The 18,003-nt window shown below is 40.8% G+C and overlaps 1 protein-coding gene across 3 annotated transcripts in view; it reads right to left on the bottom strand.

Annotated features, from left to right (window-relative positions):
* Positions 1-1,491: 1,491 nt before the first annotated feature.
* Positions 1,492-18,003, bottom strand: part of gria1b (glutamate receptor, ionotropic, AMPA 1b) — a 112,766-nt gene continuing 96,254 nt past the window's right edge. For all 3 annotated transcript variants that reach the window (XM_063487113.1, XM_063487112.1, XM_063487111.1), the window contains 2 exons: positions 13,588-13,722; positions 1,492-4,656 (listed from right to left, as the gene is read on the bottom strand). In XM_063487113.1, the coding sequence (XP_063343183.1) occupies positions 4,444-4,656; positions 13,588-13,722 (348 nt within the window). In that variant the 3' untranslated portion in view covers positions 1,492-4,443. The remainder of the gene's footprint in view (positions 4,657-13,587; positions 13,723-18,003) is intronic.

Below are 18,003 nucleotides of genomic sequence, written 5' to 3' on the forward strand. Positions count from 1 at the left end.
CAGAAACTGTCATTTCTAGCAATTGGTCATGCCAGATAATGGGAGATAATTAAAGTGAAGAGAGGCTTGATATCACATTCCTTCATCTAACAGACATATACCCGCCTATAGAAAGAATACATACTATAAAAAGACGCAAGATTAAGAGTTTCAAAGAGCCTCATGTCGAGCGGGAAATAGGACTCTCGATCTGATTTAACCTCCCATCTGGCATTGCCCTGTGGCTTCAGAGTATCAACGAGTTATTTCATAATGTTCCATAACATGAAAGATGAGGAAAATAGCCCCCACTCAAGCCGCAAAAAATCGTTTTTTCTATAGAGGCAAAACTCTGCTGGGTGTAAGTCAGGTCTGAATTTTAGCACCATCACCAAACAACACAGTTTCAGCAGAAAACAAACACAGACACGCTCAATAAAATACATTAACCATATATATACATATATGAGAATTTTACAGTTTATGTTGGCTGAATGATGCTAATGATAATAAGAGCTAGCTGAATTCTGTAAGTACAAAGAAAGGATGCTTCAGGTCTTCCTTTATTACCTCCTTCAACAAAGGATACAACCAAAGATCCTTTTTAAAAAGAAAGGAGATGATGCATTCACATATTACACAGGACATGTCAACAGGTTTTCAAAGGGTGGGAAAAACCAAAGGTCTGAGAGAAAACCTGCCCAAGCATGTAAAGAACATACAAACTCGTCACACTCAATGCAAGCCACTGTGAACCCACAGTATTAACCACTGAGCTTCTCCCACAACTGACTCAGTCAACCATCTAAACAAAGATGCTCTGATCTGCCTCTCTCACTTTTAAAAACCAACATTCAAAGCCAGGAGACACTCTGAGCCCCTCTAAATGACTGAGTTCTTGAACTTGTCTGTAAGGCTGAGCTCAAAAACTCTTCGGAGAAAGCTCATTTCTGCTGTTTGTCTCCTCAGTCTTAGTTTTTTCAGTCACCACCCACAGCTCATAGCCACAGGTGAGGGCAGGAATATAGATTGACCAGTAAATCAATAGCTTCACCTTCAAGCCCTCTCTTCACCACATACAGGTATACCATCTACATCACTGCAGATGATGCATCAATCCATCATGAAAACCAAACTGAGATACTCAAACTCCCCCACTATAGGGAACAACTTCTCAAATCAGAGTGGGCAATCCACCCTTAATACCATGGAGGTGTCAAGGGTGGTTTTCAGATCAAAGTCATTAAAGAATCTTAGAAAATTGAAACGACTTGATGATGAACAAGCTGTTGAAAATCATGCAATGTAGTTTAAAACAAGCACTTTGACATTCAGTAAAAATCTTTAATCAAGCGTGAACCCACGGATTTAATTGATTTGCCAAGCCCTAAATGAAAAAGTGTAAAGTGCCAGAACAAGCAGGCAAATTAGTCCTGCAGAGACTTGGTTCTGTTATCATTTGAACTCAAAGGTGGGAAAAAAAGGAAAACTTCAACAGTCAAGCTTATAATGTAAGTTTTTATTAAATAGGATAAGTGACAAAAATCAAAAGATTATAAATTCCAAAATAAATGAAAAAGATTATGCAGACAAACAGGCGAAGCTCGGCACAGTATCATTCATATACAGCTGTGAACACCTGATTTATCAGTTTCAGAGTATAAAACGTTTTGCTGCGGTGCTGCTTGATTGCTCGTGTAGTCCAGAAAACACTGGGGAGGAAATCCAGGAGAAATGTGAGGAAACAACCTCCAAATCAAACCGAGTTGTCACAAGTTTCCTCTTTCTCAGGATTCCTGATCAGAGAGAAATGTTGAGCAAACTGAAGGAAAACTCAGCTTCTTCATAACACAGAACACACTGAACACCTTTCACATGACCCTAACACCGATCAACATCAAGTCCTGAAATTATGTGAGTATATGAGATTATTGACATTTATGGCAGAGTTTAGTGGATACTTAAAGTAACTGTAAGATCCAGTATTATAATTGACAGCATGCTGGTCACAGTCTTGTTTCTCTTGTATTTAATTTCGAGAGCTGAATGACTTTTGGTTTGTGTGTCCAATAGTCCAGTGGATACAGGTGATGTTGTTCATTTCCACTAGTTAGAAATTTTGTTCTGATTGGTGCTTGATGGTGCCTGTTTCCACAGGATAACTACACCAGACGTAGGAGTGTAGCTAAAGCCCAGCAGAAACTTCCATGTGTACAGGAGAAGCAGGTGGTTGTGTTGGCTGAAGGTGGTGCTGTCAGGAGGCTACTGCTACAAACTCTCTGCTGCGTGTTTGAGTGAAATCAAAATGGTGACTCTACTCACAGAAAAGTATTTTACTGCATTCCTAACCTGTAAAAAATGAGCTACATCTATTCTTTCGATGGCTTCTATCTATAACAGAACGTTTTATCCAGAAAATGGGAATTCTGGTTGACCATAAAAAAAGATCTTCCATAGCTGATCAGATGGTTCATGGTGTCTGCTGGTTTGGGACACATGTTACAGTTTGCATACTGGAGTTACTGTCTGAGACAATTCTAGGTCATATCTTGACTTATGACATCATATTTTTGGATCTTAGATGTTGTTTTTTTCCTGTAGCATATATTACTGGCACCTGATTTAACCCCTTGACATCCTCCAGGTCACCAGTGAAGCCCTTGGAATTATGGCTGCACTTTAGCCACATGCTAAATAGTTGTTACCTTTCAAATTAACTGTGTTAAAAGCATGTTGGCCTTTCAGTTTTTCTGTTATATTAGTTCCATTTGGATATGACACACAGGTGAAAATTCTGTATAAAGGGGTAGACCCGAACTCAAAATGGATTACTGGTGACTTGCTGGATGTTAAGAGGGTAAATTTATATTTGAGTATATTAAAAAACTGGAAAGGGGGGAAAATCTTTTAAACCAAAGGTAAAATATTGGAAAAAAAAACACTCACTTAAAAATTTTATGTGTGTCACATCAAGCAAAGTTCAGTATAAATTTACCACAAAACACATTTTCAGTGAGTGTGCTTACATGGATATGTAGCGTCCTGCTATTAATGATATGGAAGCTATGATAATACGAGCATCCTGGTTTCTGCATATTGTTCAAGCTGGTGATATCTGACATTTCAGTAACTGATCATCTTAAATTCCACCGTTGACCAATTTGCTGCAGGTGGGGTTTTTGACAGTTTGGAAATTGCTTTGGAAGTTCAGGGCAATGATTGTTTGTGGACCTTTTTAGGCAGCAAACAGAACAGGTTAGAAACTCGCCATACTTGCATCCTTGTCAGGTGCTTGAAAAAACTCAACTGCCTCCTTTCGATGTGGAGCTCCTCACCTTGTCGCTAAGGTTGAGGCCAGCTACCCGTCATAAAAAACTTATTTCTACTGCCTACTGTCCACTAGCCAGAGTGTGTGACGTCTTCATACATTTTCTGGAACCCTAAATGAATGCAAGTAAATTCCTGTGACTTTGCGGCGCACCATTAGTGCTGCTGCAACTAGAAATCAGGACTTCTTTCACTGGTAGCAGCAAAGAGAAAGTGAAATTCTTAGAGCAAAGTGCAAAATTGAAGAAGTTATGTATGATGAGGTTTGTTTGTGTCACCTTCATAGCAGAAAAAAACTCTTTAATAAGCTTGAAATAATTTGCTAACTGATTAAGCCTGCTTCATATCGAAGAGACTCTGAATTTTTGGAGTTTAAGTGTCAATAGCAGGACACTTAAACATAACCAGTAAACTTAACTCCACATAAACACGCTCACAATTTCAAAGCATATGACACATCAGTCTGTATTCCTAAACTGCATTAATATGAATATAACTCTTGGGACAGATCACAGATCAGAGCATTGTCAGCTGTTCTTCAGCACATGTTCCTGAAAAAAGTCTTCATGCTCAAACTTCTCAGCCCTCTCTGATCTGGACATGGTGTTCTGTGTGAATGTGATGAAGCACAAAGGAAGAGGAGGGGACTGGAGTGAAGGTCAAGAAGAGGTTTAAAAAAGTTATCCCCCCCAATCAAAACACTGGTCAACCCCCTCTGCTGCTTCAGTTTAAGACAGTGCTCATAGAAAAAGTAATTCCAGTTCATTTTGTTAGAGTTTGTTAAGCCCCGCTGCTTGTCTTGATTTCTCTCAGGTGTTTTGTTCAGGTGCTCTCTGTTCAGAGTTCTACAGTATTCAGTCATTCACGGTGAACATGAACACTTCTCCTTCTGCCTGCCAAATCCCTCTTAATCTTTTTCTTTTCTTTCTGAATTCAACACTTTTCCCATTCATCCATTTTTATAGTTCTTCCTCCCCTTTGTTCACTTCCCTTGCCACCCGACATTTCATCCTTATTCTTCTTTTATGCTTCCCTTTTTCTCTTTATCTTGTACCTTCTATTTCTCTCCTCACCAACAGACTGACAAACAGGTAGATGGATAGAAGCGTCTTGTCCAATAACGAGTCTTGGCTAGGATCACATGCCTGTGGAGGACAGTCCCAGGCCGGCTGCTTTGCTCATGCAGGGTAAACCCTGAGCTCCGGCTTTTGGGAAATCGTGGGCCACCACGCGGCCATTCTCCCCTCCAAGTCCCGACGGTCCAACTCCTAACCCACCAGCAACCGCTCCTCCTCCTGCCACCGCTATCCCGCCAAGGCTGGTGCTCATCATGGCGGCATCAATAAGCTCCTGCAAGACAGGGAGAGATGAGACAAAAGTCATTTAAGCACAAATCAAAAAGATGTGATGTTCATGCTCCCAGCATGAATAACCTAATAACAATCACCAAATATCAGCATAGAAATGTATTCTACTAATCACTTACCTTGATTAATTTGATTAATGGAGGGATATTCTTGTTGTTTTTGGCTTCCACATCCACCAACACAGAGGCTACGTTCACACTGCAGGTCTTAATGCGCAATTCCGATTTTTTGATCAAATCCGATTTTTTTGTCTGCTTGTTCACACTACAAATAAAATGTGACAGCAAACGGGCTCTAGTGTGAACCCTGAAAGCGGCCTGCATGCGCAAAAGAAGATGTCACACACAACGTGCTCTGTTTATGTCATGATCCTGGGCCATGTTGGCCCAGCATTTTTGGTTCTCTCGTATTTTTAGTATGTTGTTCTGTATTTAGGCCATGGTTCCTGCCCTGTTACGTTGCTCCTTATGTGTTTTCCCCCTGGTTACTCTTACCCCCTGTGTGCCCCTCTGTGTATCTGTGAGCCCTTGTCTCTCCTTGTGTTTTATTCCATGTTTTCCCCAGCCCGTTATGTCTGTGTTCTCCCCGTGCTCTCTCTCCTCCTGTCTGAACCTCTGTACTTCCTGTTTTACTTTAACAGTCTCCCGTCAGTGTTGCGTTACTCCTGCCTCGTCTTGTTATGATTATCAGTGTCACCTGTGTTCCTCGTGTGCTCCCACTTCCCTCGTTAACCCTCTGTGTATTTAGGTCTGCGTCTCCCTCAGTTCTGTGTCGCGTTCTCCCTCATAGCTGTGTGACTTTTTCCCTGTGGCTCCTTGTGCTTTAGTTTTCCCAGTTTAGTTTTGTATTGTTTTTGTGTCCCACTCCACGCCAGCAATAAAGCTGTGTTTTTTTGAGTTTACCTTTTGCTTCTGTGAGTTTGCGTTTGGGTCCTACTCTTGCCTACACATAGCCGTATTGTGACAGTTTAGACCCAGACCAAACAGTATTGTTTGACTGATGGCCTTAATATAAAGATTTGTTTCGGACTTCACGTTTCCCAATTTTGCTTTAAGTTCTAAAGTTATTTGGTTATTTACAAATGGCCTAATAATTATCCTTATTGCTGTTTTAGAGAGGAGCGGTGCTTCAAAGGATAGTTGCAGATTTCTGTCAGAATCTGCAGGTTATCAGAATCAGAATCAGAATCCTTTATTGATCCCTAGGGGAAATTATTTTTGGTTACAGTGCTCCAGTATAAACAAACAGTAACAAAGACAGACAATACACTAAGTAAGAAGAGCACAATATATACATACATACATACATACATACATACATATATATATATATATATATATATATATATATATATATATATATATATATATATATATATATATATATATATATATATATACATAAAAGTCACTTTTTAATAAATAGCTGAAAAAGGAAGAACGTGCAAAAAAGGTGTAGCTGTTGCACTAAACAGTGTGTTAAGTGGATGAGTTGTACAGGGAGATGGCCAAAGGCAGGAATGATTTCCTGTGTCGTTCAGTGGTGCCTTTCGGTAATCTCAGTCTCTCACTGAACGTGCTCCTGTGACTGACCAGCGTGTCATGGAGTGGTTGGGAGGTGTTATCCAACATTGTCTTTATCTTGGACAACATCCGCCTCTCCAACACCACCTTAAGGGAGTCCAGCTCCATCCCCACAACATTACTGGCCTTACGGATCAGTTTATCGAGTCTGTTGGCATCTGCGACCCTCAGCCTGCTCCCCCAGCATGCAACAGCATAGAGGATCGCACTGGCCACAACAGACTCGTAGAAAATCCTGAGCATTTTCTGGCAGATGTTGAAAGACCTCAGTCGCCTCAAAAAATAGAGACGACTCTGGCCCTTCCTGTAAAGTGCTGTGGTGTTTTTAGCCCAGTCCAGTTTATTGTCAATGTATACTCCAAGGTATTTATAGTCCTCCACAATGTCCACATTGACCCCCTGGATTAAAACAGGGGTCAAGTGTTTCATGGTCTTCCTGAAGTCCACTATCAATTCCTTGGTCTTTGCCACATTGAGCTGCAGATGATTCTGCTCACACCACGTGACAAAGGAGTCGATCACAGCCCGGTACTCTGTCTCATCATCCCTGCTGATGCATCCAACCACCGCAGAGTCATCAGAAAACTTCTGAAGATGGCAGGTCTCTGTGCAGTGGCTGAAGTCTGTGGTGTAGAGGGTGAAGAGGAAGGGGGAGAGGACAGTCCCTTGTGGTGCCCCTGTGTTGCTGATTACCTTGTCAGACACACACTGTGGGAGACGTACATATTGTGGTCTTCCTGTCAGGTAATCAACAATCCAGGACACCAGAGAAGCATCCACCTGCATCGCTGTTAACTTATCACCCAGGAGGGTCGGCCTGATGGTGTTGAAAGCACTGGAAAAGTCAAAAAACATGACCCTCACAGTGCTCGCCGGCTGGTCCAGATGGGTGTAGACACGGTTGAGCAGATAGATGGTGGTGTCCTCAGCTCCGAGACGAGGCTGATAAGCAAATTGAAGGGGATCCAGATGTGGTCTGACAATGGGTCGCAGCTGGTCCAGGATGAGCCTTTCCAGGGTCTTCATGATGTGGGAGGTCAGTGCCACGGGCCTGTAATCCTGGGGGCCACTGGGACGTGGCGTCTTTGGTATAGGGACGAGGCATGATGTCTTCCACATCACTGGTACCCTCTGCAGACTCAGACTCAGCATAAACAGTTTATGAAAGACTCCACACAGCTGGGGGGCACAGGCCTTGAGGATGCGGGGACTCACTCTGTCTGGTCCAGCAGACTTGCCTGAGTGGAGTCTCCTCATTTGCATCTGAACCTGGTATTGAGTGAAGGTGATGGGTGTCAGGACTCTCCCAGGAGGCAACAGTGCTAGGTGAAGAGAAAGGCTGGCACAGTGGTGTGGCTCTGGATTCCAGGCTGACTACAGGTGAGGTTGTGAGCAGACACTGTGGTGTCGAATCTATTGAAAAACAGATTCAACTCGTTAGCTCTATTCTCACCTCCCTCAGCTCCCCTGCTGTTGGTTGGCCTGAATCCAGGGATGGTCTTCATGCCACTCCACACCTCTCTCATGCTGTTCTGCTGGACTTTCCACTCCAGCTTCCTCCTGTAATTGTCCTTAGCCTCTCTGATCTAGTCCTTTAGTAAGACCTGGACCTTCCTCACCTCCTCTTTATTGCCCCCTCTAAAAGCCCTCTTCTTGTCGTTGAGGAGGGCTTTGATGTCCTTAGTCACCCACGGCTTGTTATTTGGGTAAGAATGAACAGTCTGAGCTGGAACAATGGAGTCGGTGCAGAAAGTTATGTCATCTGTGATACACTCAGTAAGTCCATTGATGTCCTCGGTGTGAGGCTCACAGAGTGTTTCCCAGTCGGTCACCTCGAAACAGCCCTGTAGTTCCGCTAAGGCCTCCTCTGACCACCTCCTAATGTTCCTCGTGGTCACAGGATCCCTCCTCACAATTGGCACATAGACAGTACAAATAAAATGTTCACGTTTCTCCAACGTTGTCTTCCCAACAGTTTCACTGGATGGCCAGGAAGCGTTCGCGATGTCTTATCGGGCGCTTCTCCGCCGCTGATAATTGGCGTCTGTCTTGTGTCGGTGACGTAAAAGATGGATTTAATGCGACATGACCATTCAAACAGCAGTGTGTGAGAGTGTGTGTGAGTGTGTGTGAGTGTGTGTGAGTGGGGGGAGGGGGGTGTCTTTAAAATGATGTTTTAACAAATTAACAGCAGTAAACATTGCCTAGCGGAAGAGGATGGATGGAGGAAGTATTACCTCCTATTACACTAGATGGCTTTTCCACTGAGGTTCTTTAGTTTCTTTATTCCTCGGATTTCTAATTTGATTCAAAGACATTCAATCGGCTGAAGTCAGAAATAATGACGCACTTTATATATGTTAATATTGTTCACAGAGTTATGACTCTGAGAAGTAAGACTTTTGGCATAAACTACAGTGATCTGGTTGAAGGCTCCTAATCACCTCCACGAGTTGTTTCACAGCTGCACATCCAGTTTTTGGATAAATTATGCTTTCCTCTTGAATGAGTGTGTACCGCAGTACACTGTGTGTGCATTAGTGTGTGTGTGTGTAAAAGAGTCATCACCAAAAGTGATCAGAGTAGAAGTTGTTTTTCAGTAGCAGAATGAAGCTCTTTCCCTCAGCCTCACCTCTCAGTAAAACTAATGATGTGGATCCAAAGTTAATATCCTGCATCGGGCCTCTGAGGCTCCCACGCTCCCACTCTGTTTGCTGCAGAGTGCCGACAGTCGTCAGGCAGATTGGTACAAATAAATCCTGGATTTATTCACTTACTGAAGCAGCTTCAGTGCTTACAACGCCTTGGAGCGAGCGTCCTTACGTCTGAACGCCCGACACCGAGCACCATGGGCATCTCCCCTCATGTCTCTGCATCTCCCGCCCATCTTTTTCATTTTGATAGAAGGTTTTATTATGATAGCAGCTCTACATATGATGTCAACAACAAAACAGCATCTGTCCCTGCAGAGTCAGACCATCACTGCTGTTGCCTGCAGATAATAATAACCACCTGTTAAACCATCGTGAAGCAGACCAGAGATTTTTGTGTCCTGAATATGAAAATGTCTCCTTCCAACACTGTGGCCCCAATGACATCCCTGTTGAAGCTAAAACTGAATTTTAAGCATAACTTGTTGATTTGGCCAGTTTTTAAGTACAAAAAGTAAGAATCTGATGATAAGTAAAAGAGATTATAGAACTTACAGGGGAATTTTCATGTAGAGACTTCATTCAAAATAAGTCTCAATGTGAAGAAAAGTAATAAAGCCACTGAGTGATAGGTGGAAAAACTTAAAGCTGGTGTTAAACAGGTGGAAAGTTTCAAACAGATGAATGCAAACAGGTTGGAATATAGGTGGGAAGGATTCCTTTTTCGGAGACCATGAACTTTTCTAATCTAATACACAGTTGTTGTTATGATATTTTAACTCTCATAAAGTGAATGTACAAACTTGACTGGACATGCATGTCTTTGGACTGTAGCAGGAAGCTCGAAAATCTTGAGAAAACTCTTGCAGCAACACAGAGAGCATGCAAACTCCAGGAAGAATCATCTGTCCCGGGAAGATTAATCCTGATGTCCCTCTAGCAGGTCCAGTTCCACTTCTATGTGACAAATTAGTATCAAGGTTTGCACAGATGTTACTAATGAAGAACAAAGAACTTTAGTGATCCTCAGCCAACATCAGGCCAACTTGGTTTAGATGGATTGTGGGTAATTTTCTTTTTGACCTAGTTTTTCCTTTGAGGATTTATTAATAATGCCACACAAATGTCTCTTAGAGCAGAAACAGTGAGGCCACATTTTTCTTTTTTTTAAATTTTCTGTAAAATGATCTTTGAGTTTTCATATGTTAACGGTTAAACAGAAAAAAAAATCTCATGTGTCCTCATTAGGACAGGAAGTTGTGTCAGAATGTGAGCATGGAGCATAAGGTTTATATTGATCATATGCAATTAAGCCACAAAGCATCTCATGCCACTTAATGCAAAAGTAATGCAACAACTTACTTTGTCCGGGAAATAAATGACAAGTTACGTGTAATGCATTTCTTTTCTTGAATAAACATCCCAACACATGGCAGATATTTGGAGGGATTAGACAACACAAAGTGTCATGTATGGATTTAACACGATCAGTATCTGTGCTTCTAGCACGTTCTCATCCCTCGGGTATTAATTAATGCAGTTAATGCAGACATTCCTAATGCAGTCAAAGTCGCTGTCATTTCTCTGTTGAGCACAGGGTGTCCTTTAGTTTCTGTGCCTTGACACAGTAGGTTATGAGATCAGTGCGAGGGGTCTGTCCTCAAATCTCATCATTAGTTATTGTTGTGAGCTGTGTAACCCAAGCCACAATCTTCTCGTAAACCTAACTGCAGTTTTCAGAAACCTGAAAACTAGAACTACTTCACAGCACCTAAATTTAACCGTTACTATATGTAAAATAAATAAATAAACCTTTTGAGTCCTTAGACTAGACCTAACTAGTCCTGATCTTTGGCACGTATACCCCCAACCGTTCATTTTCAAGTGCAGGATGCTACTTAAACCCAAACCACAATCTCTTCCTCAAGTCCATCAAGTACTTTTTAGTGCTTCAGTCTAACAAAGTTCTTTTCAGCTTCTAAACCTAATCCCGAACCTTTTAGTGTTTAAACTTAACCAGTTACTTTTGAGCACATAAACCTGACCAAGAAGTTTGAGTTCTTAGAAATAACCAACAAGTGAAACCTAAAGGAAAATGGGACACAGACTATCTTGACCTCTAATATGGGACCATTATCTCTCAGTATCAGCTAATGCCACAATGACGAAGAACGTCTCGCATTTAAGAAAAAGCCATTATATTATGGGCTGGGGTAAGAAAGTGCTGGTGCCTTAGACGATGGTCAATCTAATTGCAACTTAGCACCAAAGTTATGTTGGAGCACAAAGACACATGCAAACAACCTTAAATTAAGAGAAAAGCTAGAGCTGCAAAGACCAGAACAGCTTCACAATCCAAATGTTTAGTGATGTTAAAAACCCTTGCTTCGGTGTTATGGGAGACTATGATGCAATATTAACAGCCTAGTTTCAATAATGTATCAGAAGAGAGTGCATTATGGATATTCCTCTATTGATTATCAGTCCCGTGTGTGCTGTCGTGCTCCTCCACATGAATTCCTCTGCAGCAGGTAACCGTAGTGTAACCCTGCTCCGTATGTGCCCCCATCTGCTCTTACTGATGAAATCTTGGCCACATGTTGTGTCACCACTGCAGAGTTTTTTAAGTCCTCCCTTTGTGCTCAGACAGAAATGTGAAGGGAATACAAAGTCCAGCGGAGAGAAGACCTAACACACTGGTGCCTCTGCTGTGGAAAAACGACTCTAATGACTTGTTTGTTCCTTCTGAGCAGCCCATCAAAGTCTCAGTATTAACCAGCACAGTCAGTAATGAGGCGACCGCAGTTTCATCACATACGGACACCGGCGATAAAGAGGAGCTCGAGACCCGAGTGGCAGATGAGCAGAGTTCAGTTGATGTACTTTGAAATGGCAGAAGTGTTTTTGCTCCTGCCCTGTGGCTCCATGCAGAAAAGGGCAGCAGCTCATGCACATGATTAAAAATAAAACTGCACCCATGAATGGACGAACTTTGAGTTCTCTGGTGTAAAAGAAACATGCACTAAAATTATGTTTATCTATTTGACCAGGCTTAAAACATCCGCTTAGCTGGAATGAAGGTTATATATCATCTACAGAGATGTTGTACTACAAAAAAAAAAAAAAAAAACTAGTACAAAATATACAGGAAATGTCTGTAATTTTGGTCACATTTGAGACTGGGATGTTTTCATGACTGAAAGTTCTACAATCTTTTAAATCTATTCAGAAATTCTGAAGCCATCACAATTAACCCTATAGACAGAAAACTGAACTACCACAGAAACCAGTAAGTACTAAACCAAACTGGAACAGTGGAAACTAAACTTGACTAAAGCAAACCTGAATCTGTTGCACTACCCTAAACTGGAATCATATATGGCTAAAATATTCTTTTCTATCTGTTAAGTACCACCTTTGATTTGTGGTGGTCTGACTGGGGTTCTATTCTTTTTTCCTTCATACAAACTATCCCTTGGATCCATATAGACACATGAACTGTGCACTGATAATATTTAGATATGCCTACTCAGTACGCCCTTACGTATGTTCTTCAGCCAATATCACCCATCTGTCTCCATCACCTTCATTCTCTAATATTCCTCTCTATCTCTGGTTGTTGGTGTTGCTTCTGTGAGAACTTTTATGTTATTTTTTTATTCTTCTTAACTTAAATTTGCAAATCAAATCTGTTGTCAGAGCCAGCTTTGTTTCAAAAAACAACCTTGAGAAGGTTATCCGTGCTTTCATCATGTTCAGAATGAATGCATTTTTATGTGGACTGACATCGCCGACAACTCGGGCTCTTTCAAAATGCTCCTGCGAGAGTCCTGACTGATGCACACAAACAAGTAAATGAGTACACATCACCCATCCTGGCTGCAAAATTCCAACATATTTTTGCTCCCAAGTGCTAATCACACTTGTTTCGTATACCATGATTTAGATCACATCACCAGCAGCTTTTAGTAATTTAAACCACCAGATTGTATTCAACAGATAAATTTCAAGCTGAAGCTCGGAAATGATCTGGAGGAGAACAACCTCTCCTCCAGAGCATATCCACCTCTGTAACAGTTAACAAATCAGTGCACAAGTGTAAGAAACAAGGTCTGTAAAGACATGGACGAGTGAGTTTGGTGTGGTTAAACTTGACTGGCCTGCACAGAGTCCTGACCTCAACCTGACAGAACACCTTTGGACTGAATTAGAGCAGAGACTGTGAGTCAGACCTTCTCATCCAACATCAGTGCCTGAGCTGGCAAATGTGCTTCTGGAAGAATGATCAGAAATTTCCATAAAGACACTCCTAAACTTTCTGGAAAGCCTTCTTAAAAGAGTTGAAGCTAATATAGTTGCAAAGCTTTAAGCATATGAATAAAAGTGGGATGTCACTAAAGTTCATATGTGAGTGAAGGCAGACGAGCACTGCAGATTGATACTTTTGGCAATATATTGTATTTTCATGCTTGCCAGGACACCCCAAATTCTGACAGCCATGTAATAGACATTTGTGCTTCATTTGGATCAAAAGAAGCTAAAAAAAAAGTACTGCAACATCAGATATGTGCAATATCCAGCTAAAACATTTCTTACATTAATTTAAGAGATACAGGCTCAGCGTTTAAAAGCAAAAATCGCAGACTTGTTTTTACAATTTTACCATTTCTCTGTTCTCACCTTCATCCTTCTTGACTCAATCCGAGACTTGTAGCAGAACTCGACCAGAGCCACCAGCATGGCCAGGCCCAGCCCACCAATCAGGATGTAGAAAACTCCAGCTACATTGCTCAGACTGAGTGCGCTAGTTTTGTCCTATCAGCACAGAGAAGTGAGGTTAGAGACAACTAATCATGGTGCACAGAGGCATGACATCACTATGGTTTGAATCCAACTGTAAGCAAAAGGACAAAATTATTTTTAAAAAGTTTAAAATGGTCTAAAATCCCAAAGCTAAATACAAGTTTCTAACTAAGAAGACCATTATGCAGCGTTCAAAGGCTGTGATATTCAGACAAATGGAAATATAAATGTCTGAGATCCCCTGAATTATGGAATTTAATATGGAATTACTTTTGGGCGACATCCACTCAAATTTGAAATTTGAAATTTATGAATGAAGTCCTGCCTAACTGATAATTTTGTAGTTTCGATTCAAAACATAACCTAATCGGTGACACCTGCCAGGAAAGTAAGTTTTAATTGTGCTTTGATGTTTTTGTACATCAAAGTCTATTTTGAGATATGAACAAAATCCTCTTTGCAAAAAATCATCACTTTTTGCTAGCTAATCACAATAAGGAAACTGTTAAAAATAGTTAATAAATGTTAACAAATGTTAACGAATAACAAACATGTATCCATTACCTCAAGAAAACTAATTAAAATGAGAATTTGTCACTCCAAGAGTCTAATTCAACCATCTAGTCTTTAGCCCAATATTATCTGATTTATAAATATATTTAAAAGTCCAAATGTATCTGACCCTTCTACTTAATACCCCTACTAAACAGGACTAATGTTCATCTCCTCATGAAAAAAAATGACCCTCCCTTGCCTCAATCATAGCCTTTGAACATCCACATCTATTGATCTGTCACATGCAGCTTCATGCACAAAAATGCAAACAGAATGAGGAAAAAAAATTATCTGGAAATTCTTAAAAAAAAAAAAGAAGCTCTTATACTTTTGTCGATTCAGAGGTTCATTATATCTGTGCTGGTCTTCACGGTCATAGAAATGTGTAATTTATGAAAAATAGCTTTACATCACGATCTTTTAAAACACAGACTCAGTTGGCGAGCTCTTGTATTTTGCACGTTCTTTCCTCACATGCATCGCTTGGTTTTTGGTGGGTGTGACTTAGCCTTTTCATCCAATAGCATGCAGCCTGTTAGAAAAAAAGAAAGGAGGAAATAGTGGGCGGGGCCTCCCTTCAACAGTAGGAAGTGCTGTGAGCCTATCAGTGGGATTTCCTCTCCACACTGTCATGCTAACCTCAACCAATCAGCTTCTGGGAAATCCTACCAAAAGACACTTAAAAAGTCAGACTTCTTAAAAACAACGTAATCTGAATTTGAATGTAACAGCTGATGTAATAGTATTGTTCATTGATGCTTTATAGTTGTTAACCAGTTAGCTAAGAGATCATGTGAATGATAGTAGAAATCAGCTTGTCAACAGAGATCTTTTAACCAAATACACTGATTAGATACCAGGTAGGTTAAATTTTCTTTTAAGAATTGTTTCTGGGAATAAACAGTCACGGGTAATTTGTCCCTACCATCACCCTTGTATTTACAAGTGTTTTACAGACTGCATAAATAAGATCAACAGCCTTTATAGGGACTTTTCTTTGTTCGTGGGGCTTGTACATAATCTGTTGTCCTATGTAGTGGTGTTAAAGTATAGTAGTATAATATGTTACTGAAAAAACCCAGCAGCTGAGCTCAGTGAGCTGTGAAGCATGATCACTGCCATTACTGACAAAGTGTAAACAAAATGTTACACAGCAAGTCAGATAAACTCCAGAGTTAATCGTGTCACATTAAACGTTTTGAAAACTTGAGGGGATTTTGTTTTTTTACATAATGTGAAAGCTTTCTGAATGCAGCTTCTGATATGAATGGCTTCAATAAAGAGATGACAAAGATCAATTTTAGTAAATGAATCTCTATTAGTGGACGCATCTTATCATCTCTGTATATTTTTGTTATGGGAAGTTCTCTCTACACTAAACTAATCCAAAGGGAAGGTGGAAATACACCAATCATCGGCATGACTCTCAGTGCTGCACTTTCAGTCTGACATTAAAAGTGTCTTTTCTCAACAGACTGATGAATGTTTTTCCCCCATTTGTTAGTCACGGTCTGTTACTCAGCGAGTTCAGAAGAAGCAGGAGGTACATGACAGATTGGAGACAAAAACATCAGCATTTGTGTGTGGGAAGGAAAGGGGAGGAGGGAGGGTGGGGGCAAAGCTGTGGTCATTTGCTTCAATTTAATCAAAGTTGGTCAGCAGCCATAAACAGAGAGAGAGAGAGAGGTAGACTCAAAGAGTGAGAGAGAAAGAAACAGGCAAATATATCTGCATTTATAAAAATCTGACATTTTACATCTGACCTGTGTGAAGGGAACGCAAATCTGCTTTAATCTGGAGCTTATCTTCCGGGCCTGATTATGTCTGTTTGACGGCTTCTTCTTTCTTTTTTAGCAGACAAAGCGTCTTTTTCAAAACTCTGTGACACTGTACAGCCACCAGCAGAGACTAAAAATATACATGTAAAAGTGGCACCCAAAGGCAGTTGGGATGTGCGATTAAAATTGATGTAAAAGGTCACATTTTTCAGCAGAGTCACTCGTCCGTCTGTCTGCGGCTGCTTCCATTGAACTGTGCTGACCACCGAATATTCTGGAGAACAGAAGGAAGGCTGAGCAGAGAAAAGCCTCTGAAGAAATCTGATGGATTTCCACTGATCTGGACTCATGAAAACCCCTTATCTCCAAAAAAGGTCTGCTTTGTCAGAAATGGCTGAAGCCCCACTCATATGCCTCCCAATTTGCATAAATTTGTCTTCGAGCTTGAAGCACGTTTGGTAGGAAAGAAGTTAATAAAAATACTCAGCACATTACAGCGGCCTCTCAGTTTAAGTCAGGAGTACAAATTGGAGTTGTGGGGTTTACACATGCCATCAGAATATTAAAATGTTTTCATGTTTTAATATGTTTATCTTTCAGTTCTTCAGAATGGTCAACTGAGTAGCAGTGATACACTGTAAAAGCAAAAACAAAAATCCTCAATAAACCAAAAAATAATCAATTAAAAAATGACTTTATGACCTTGAATGAAAAGTTTGTCACTTTGCGACCTGCTTTCATACTTATAGGTGAGAAGAGACCGTTCATGTTTAACCTTCTGAGGCTTCAGTCACAGGACATACCATTATTCCTCAACCAGTTGGTGAGTAGTTGCTGGCAGTCAGTGGTTTGGTTTCAAACAGGTCTACAGTGATGCACCAAAAACTTTGTTGCAATTGCTTTAGCCACTTGCAGGTTGCTGTAATCACACATAGATTGTATGAATTTGTTGGGAAACAAACAGAAGTTGTTTCTGTTCAGTGTGAAATATGTGCCTTTTGAAATGTGTTGGCAGCACCATCTTTGTGAATGATTTCACCCAGGAACAGTTAGCAAACTCCAGCAACTACTTGCCAAATCATTGGAAAATACATATTTTTCCCTGTCAAACAAGGTTTTCCAAGGCAGGTCCCTTGGCCTGTATTACTGAGGCCTTACTTTAAGGACTTGAAACAAAAAGCTACCCTCACTTTGTGAAGGGGTAACAAAATATACCCAATGAGCACCTTTAATCTCACTAAAATATTTACTCTACTGAAAACACTTTTCCTGTTGTGTCCACTGGTCATTGTTTACAAGTGTAGTTTTATTGGAAGATCTAATAGAACAATTTTTCCATTAGGACCTACTCGGATCGAGTCGTCACAGTTCGTCATGGTTTTCAGGGTTTCCCATTAGGTCATAGTGAGAGTACCTGGTACCAGGATCCCTTGGAACGCTGCTCGGCCAGGGTTCCACGGTATCCAAGCAGGTACTAAAATGTGACTTTGTTAGACTGTATACCACCAATTGGCTGGTCAGCAGTGTCACTCAGTGACTCATGATAAGATTTATAAGAGTTGGCAACGAATGAAACGGCTACAAAAAACAACCCTGTGGTCCCTGAGTCTGACGAAAAGGCACAGGCTGAGCAGCAGGTATATTCGTGCCTTAACATACACCTTTGTTGTAGCGCTCATGTCGCATTTTAATTACATCATGGGACACGTGGATGCATTGCTATGCTGACAACCACACACATCAAGTAGTACTGGATTGTAATGGAAAACCAGTCGATCTGAGTCGAGTCGTGGCGAGTTGATCCAAGTCCTAATGCTAATCGAAAAGGGGCTTAAAAGGTTAAATTATTGTCAAATGCTAGCAAAGGTTTTAAGAGTTCGTTTTGACAAATGCTTTTCTTTTTTTCTCTTCACAAAGATGTTAATCCTGCATTATTCTGACCACAAACAAGTACAATCAG

This window comes from Pelmatolapia mariae, linkage group LG10_11 (assembly GCF_036321145.2).
Source record: "Pelmatolapia mariae isolate MD_Pm_ZW linkage group LG10_11, Pm_UMD_F_2, whole genome shotgun sequence".
Classification (NCBI taxonomy): domain Eukaryota; kingdom Metazoa; phylum Chordata; class Actinopteri; order Cichliformes; family Cichlidae; genus Pelmatolapia; species Pelmatolapia mariae.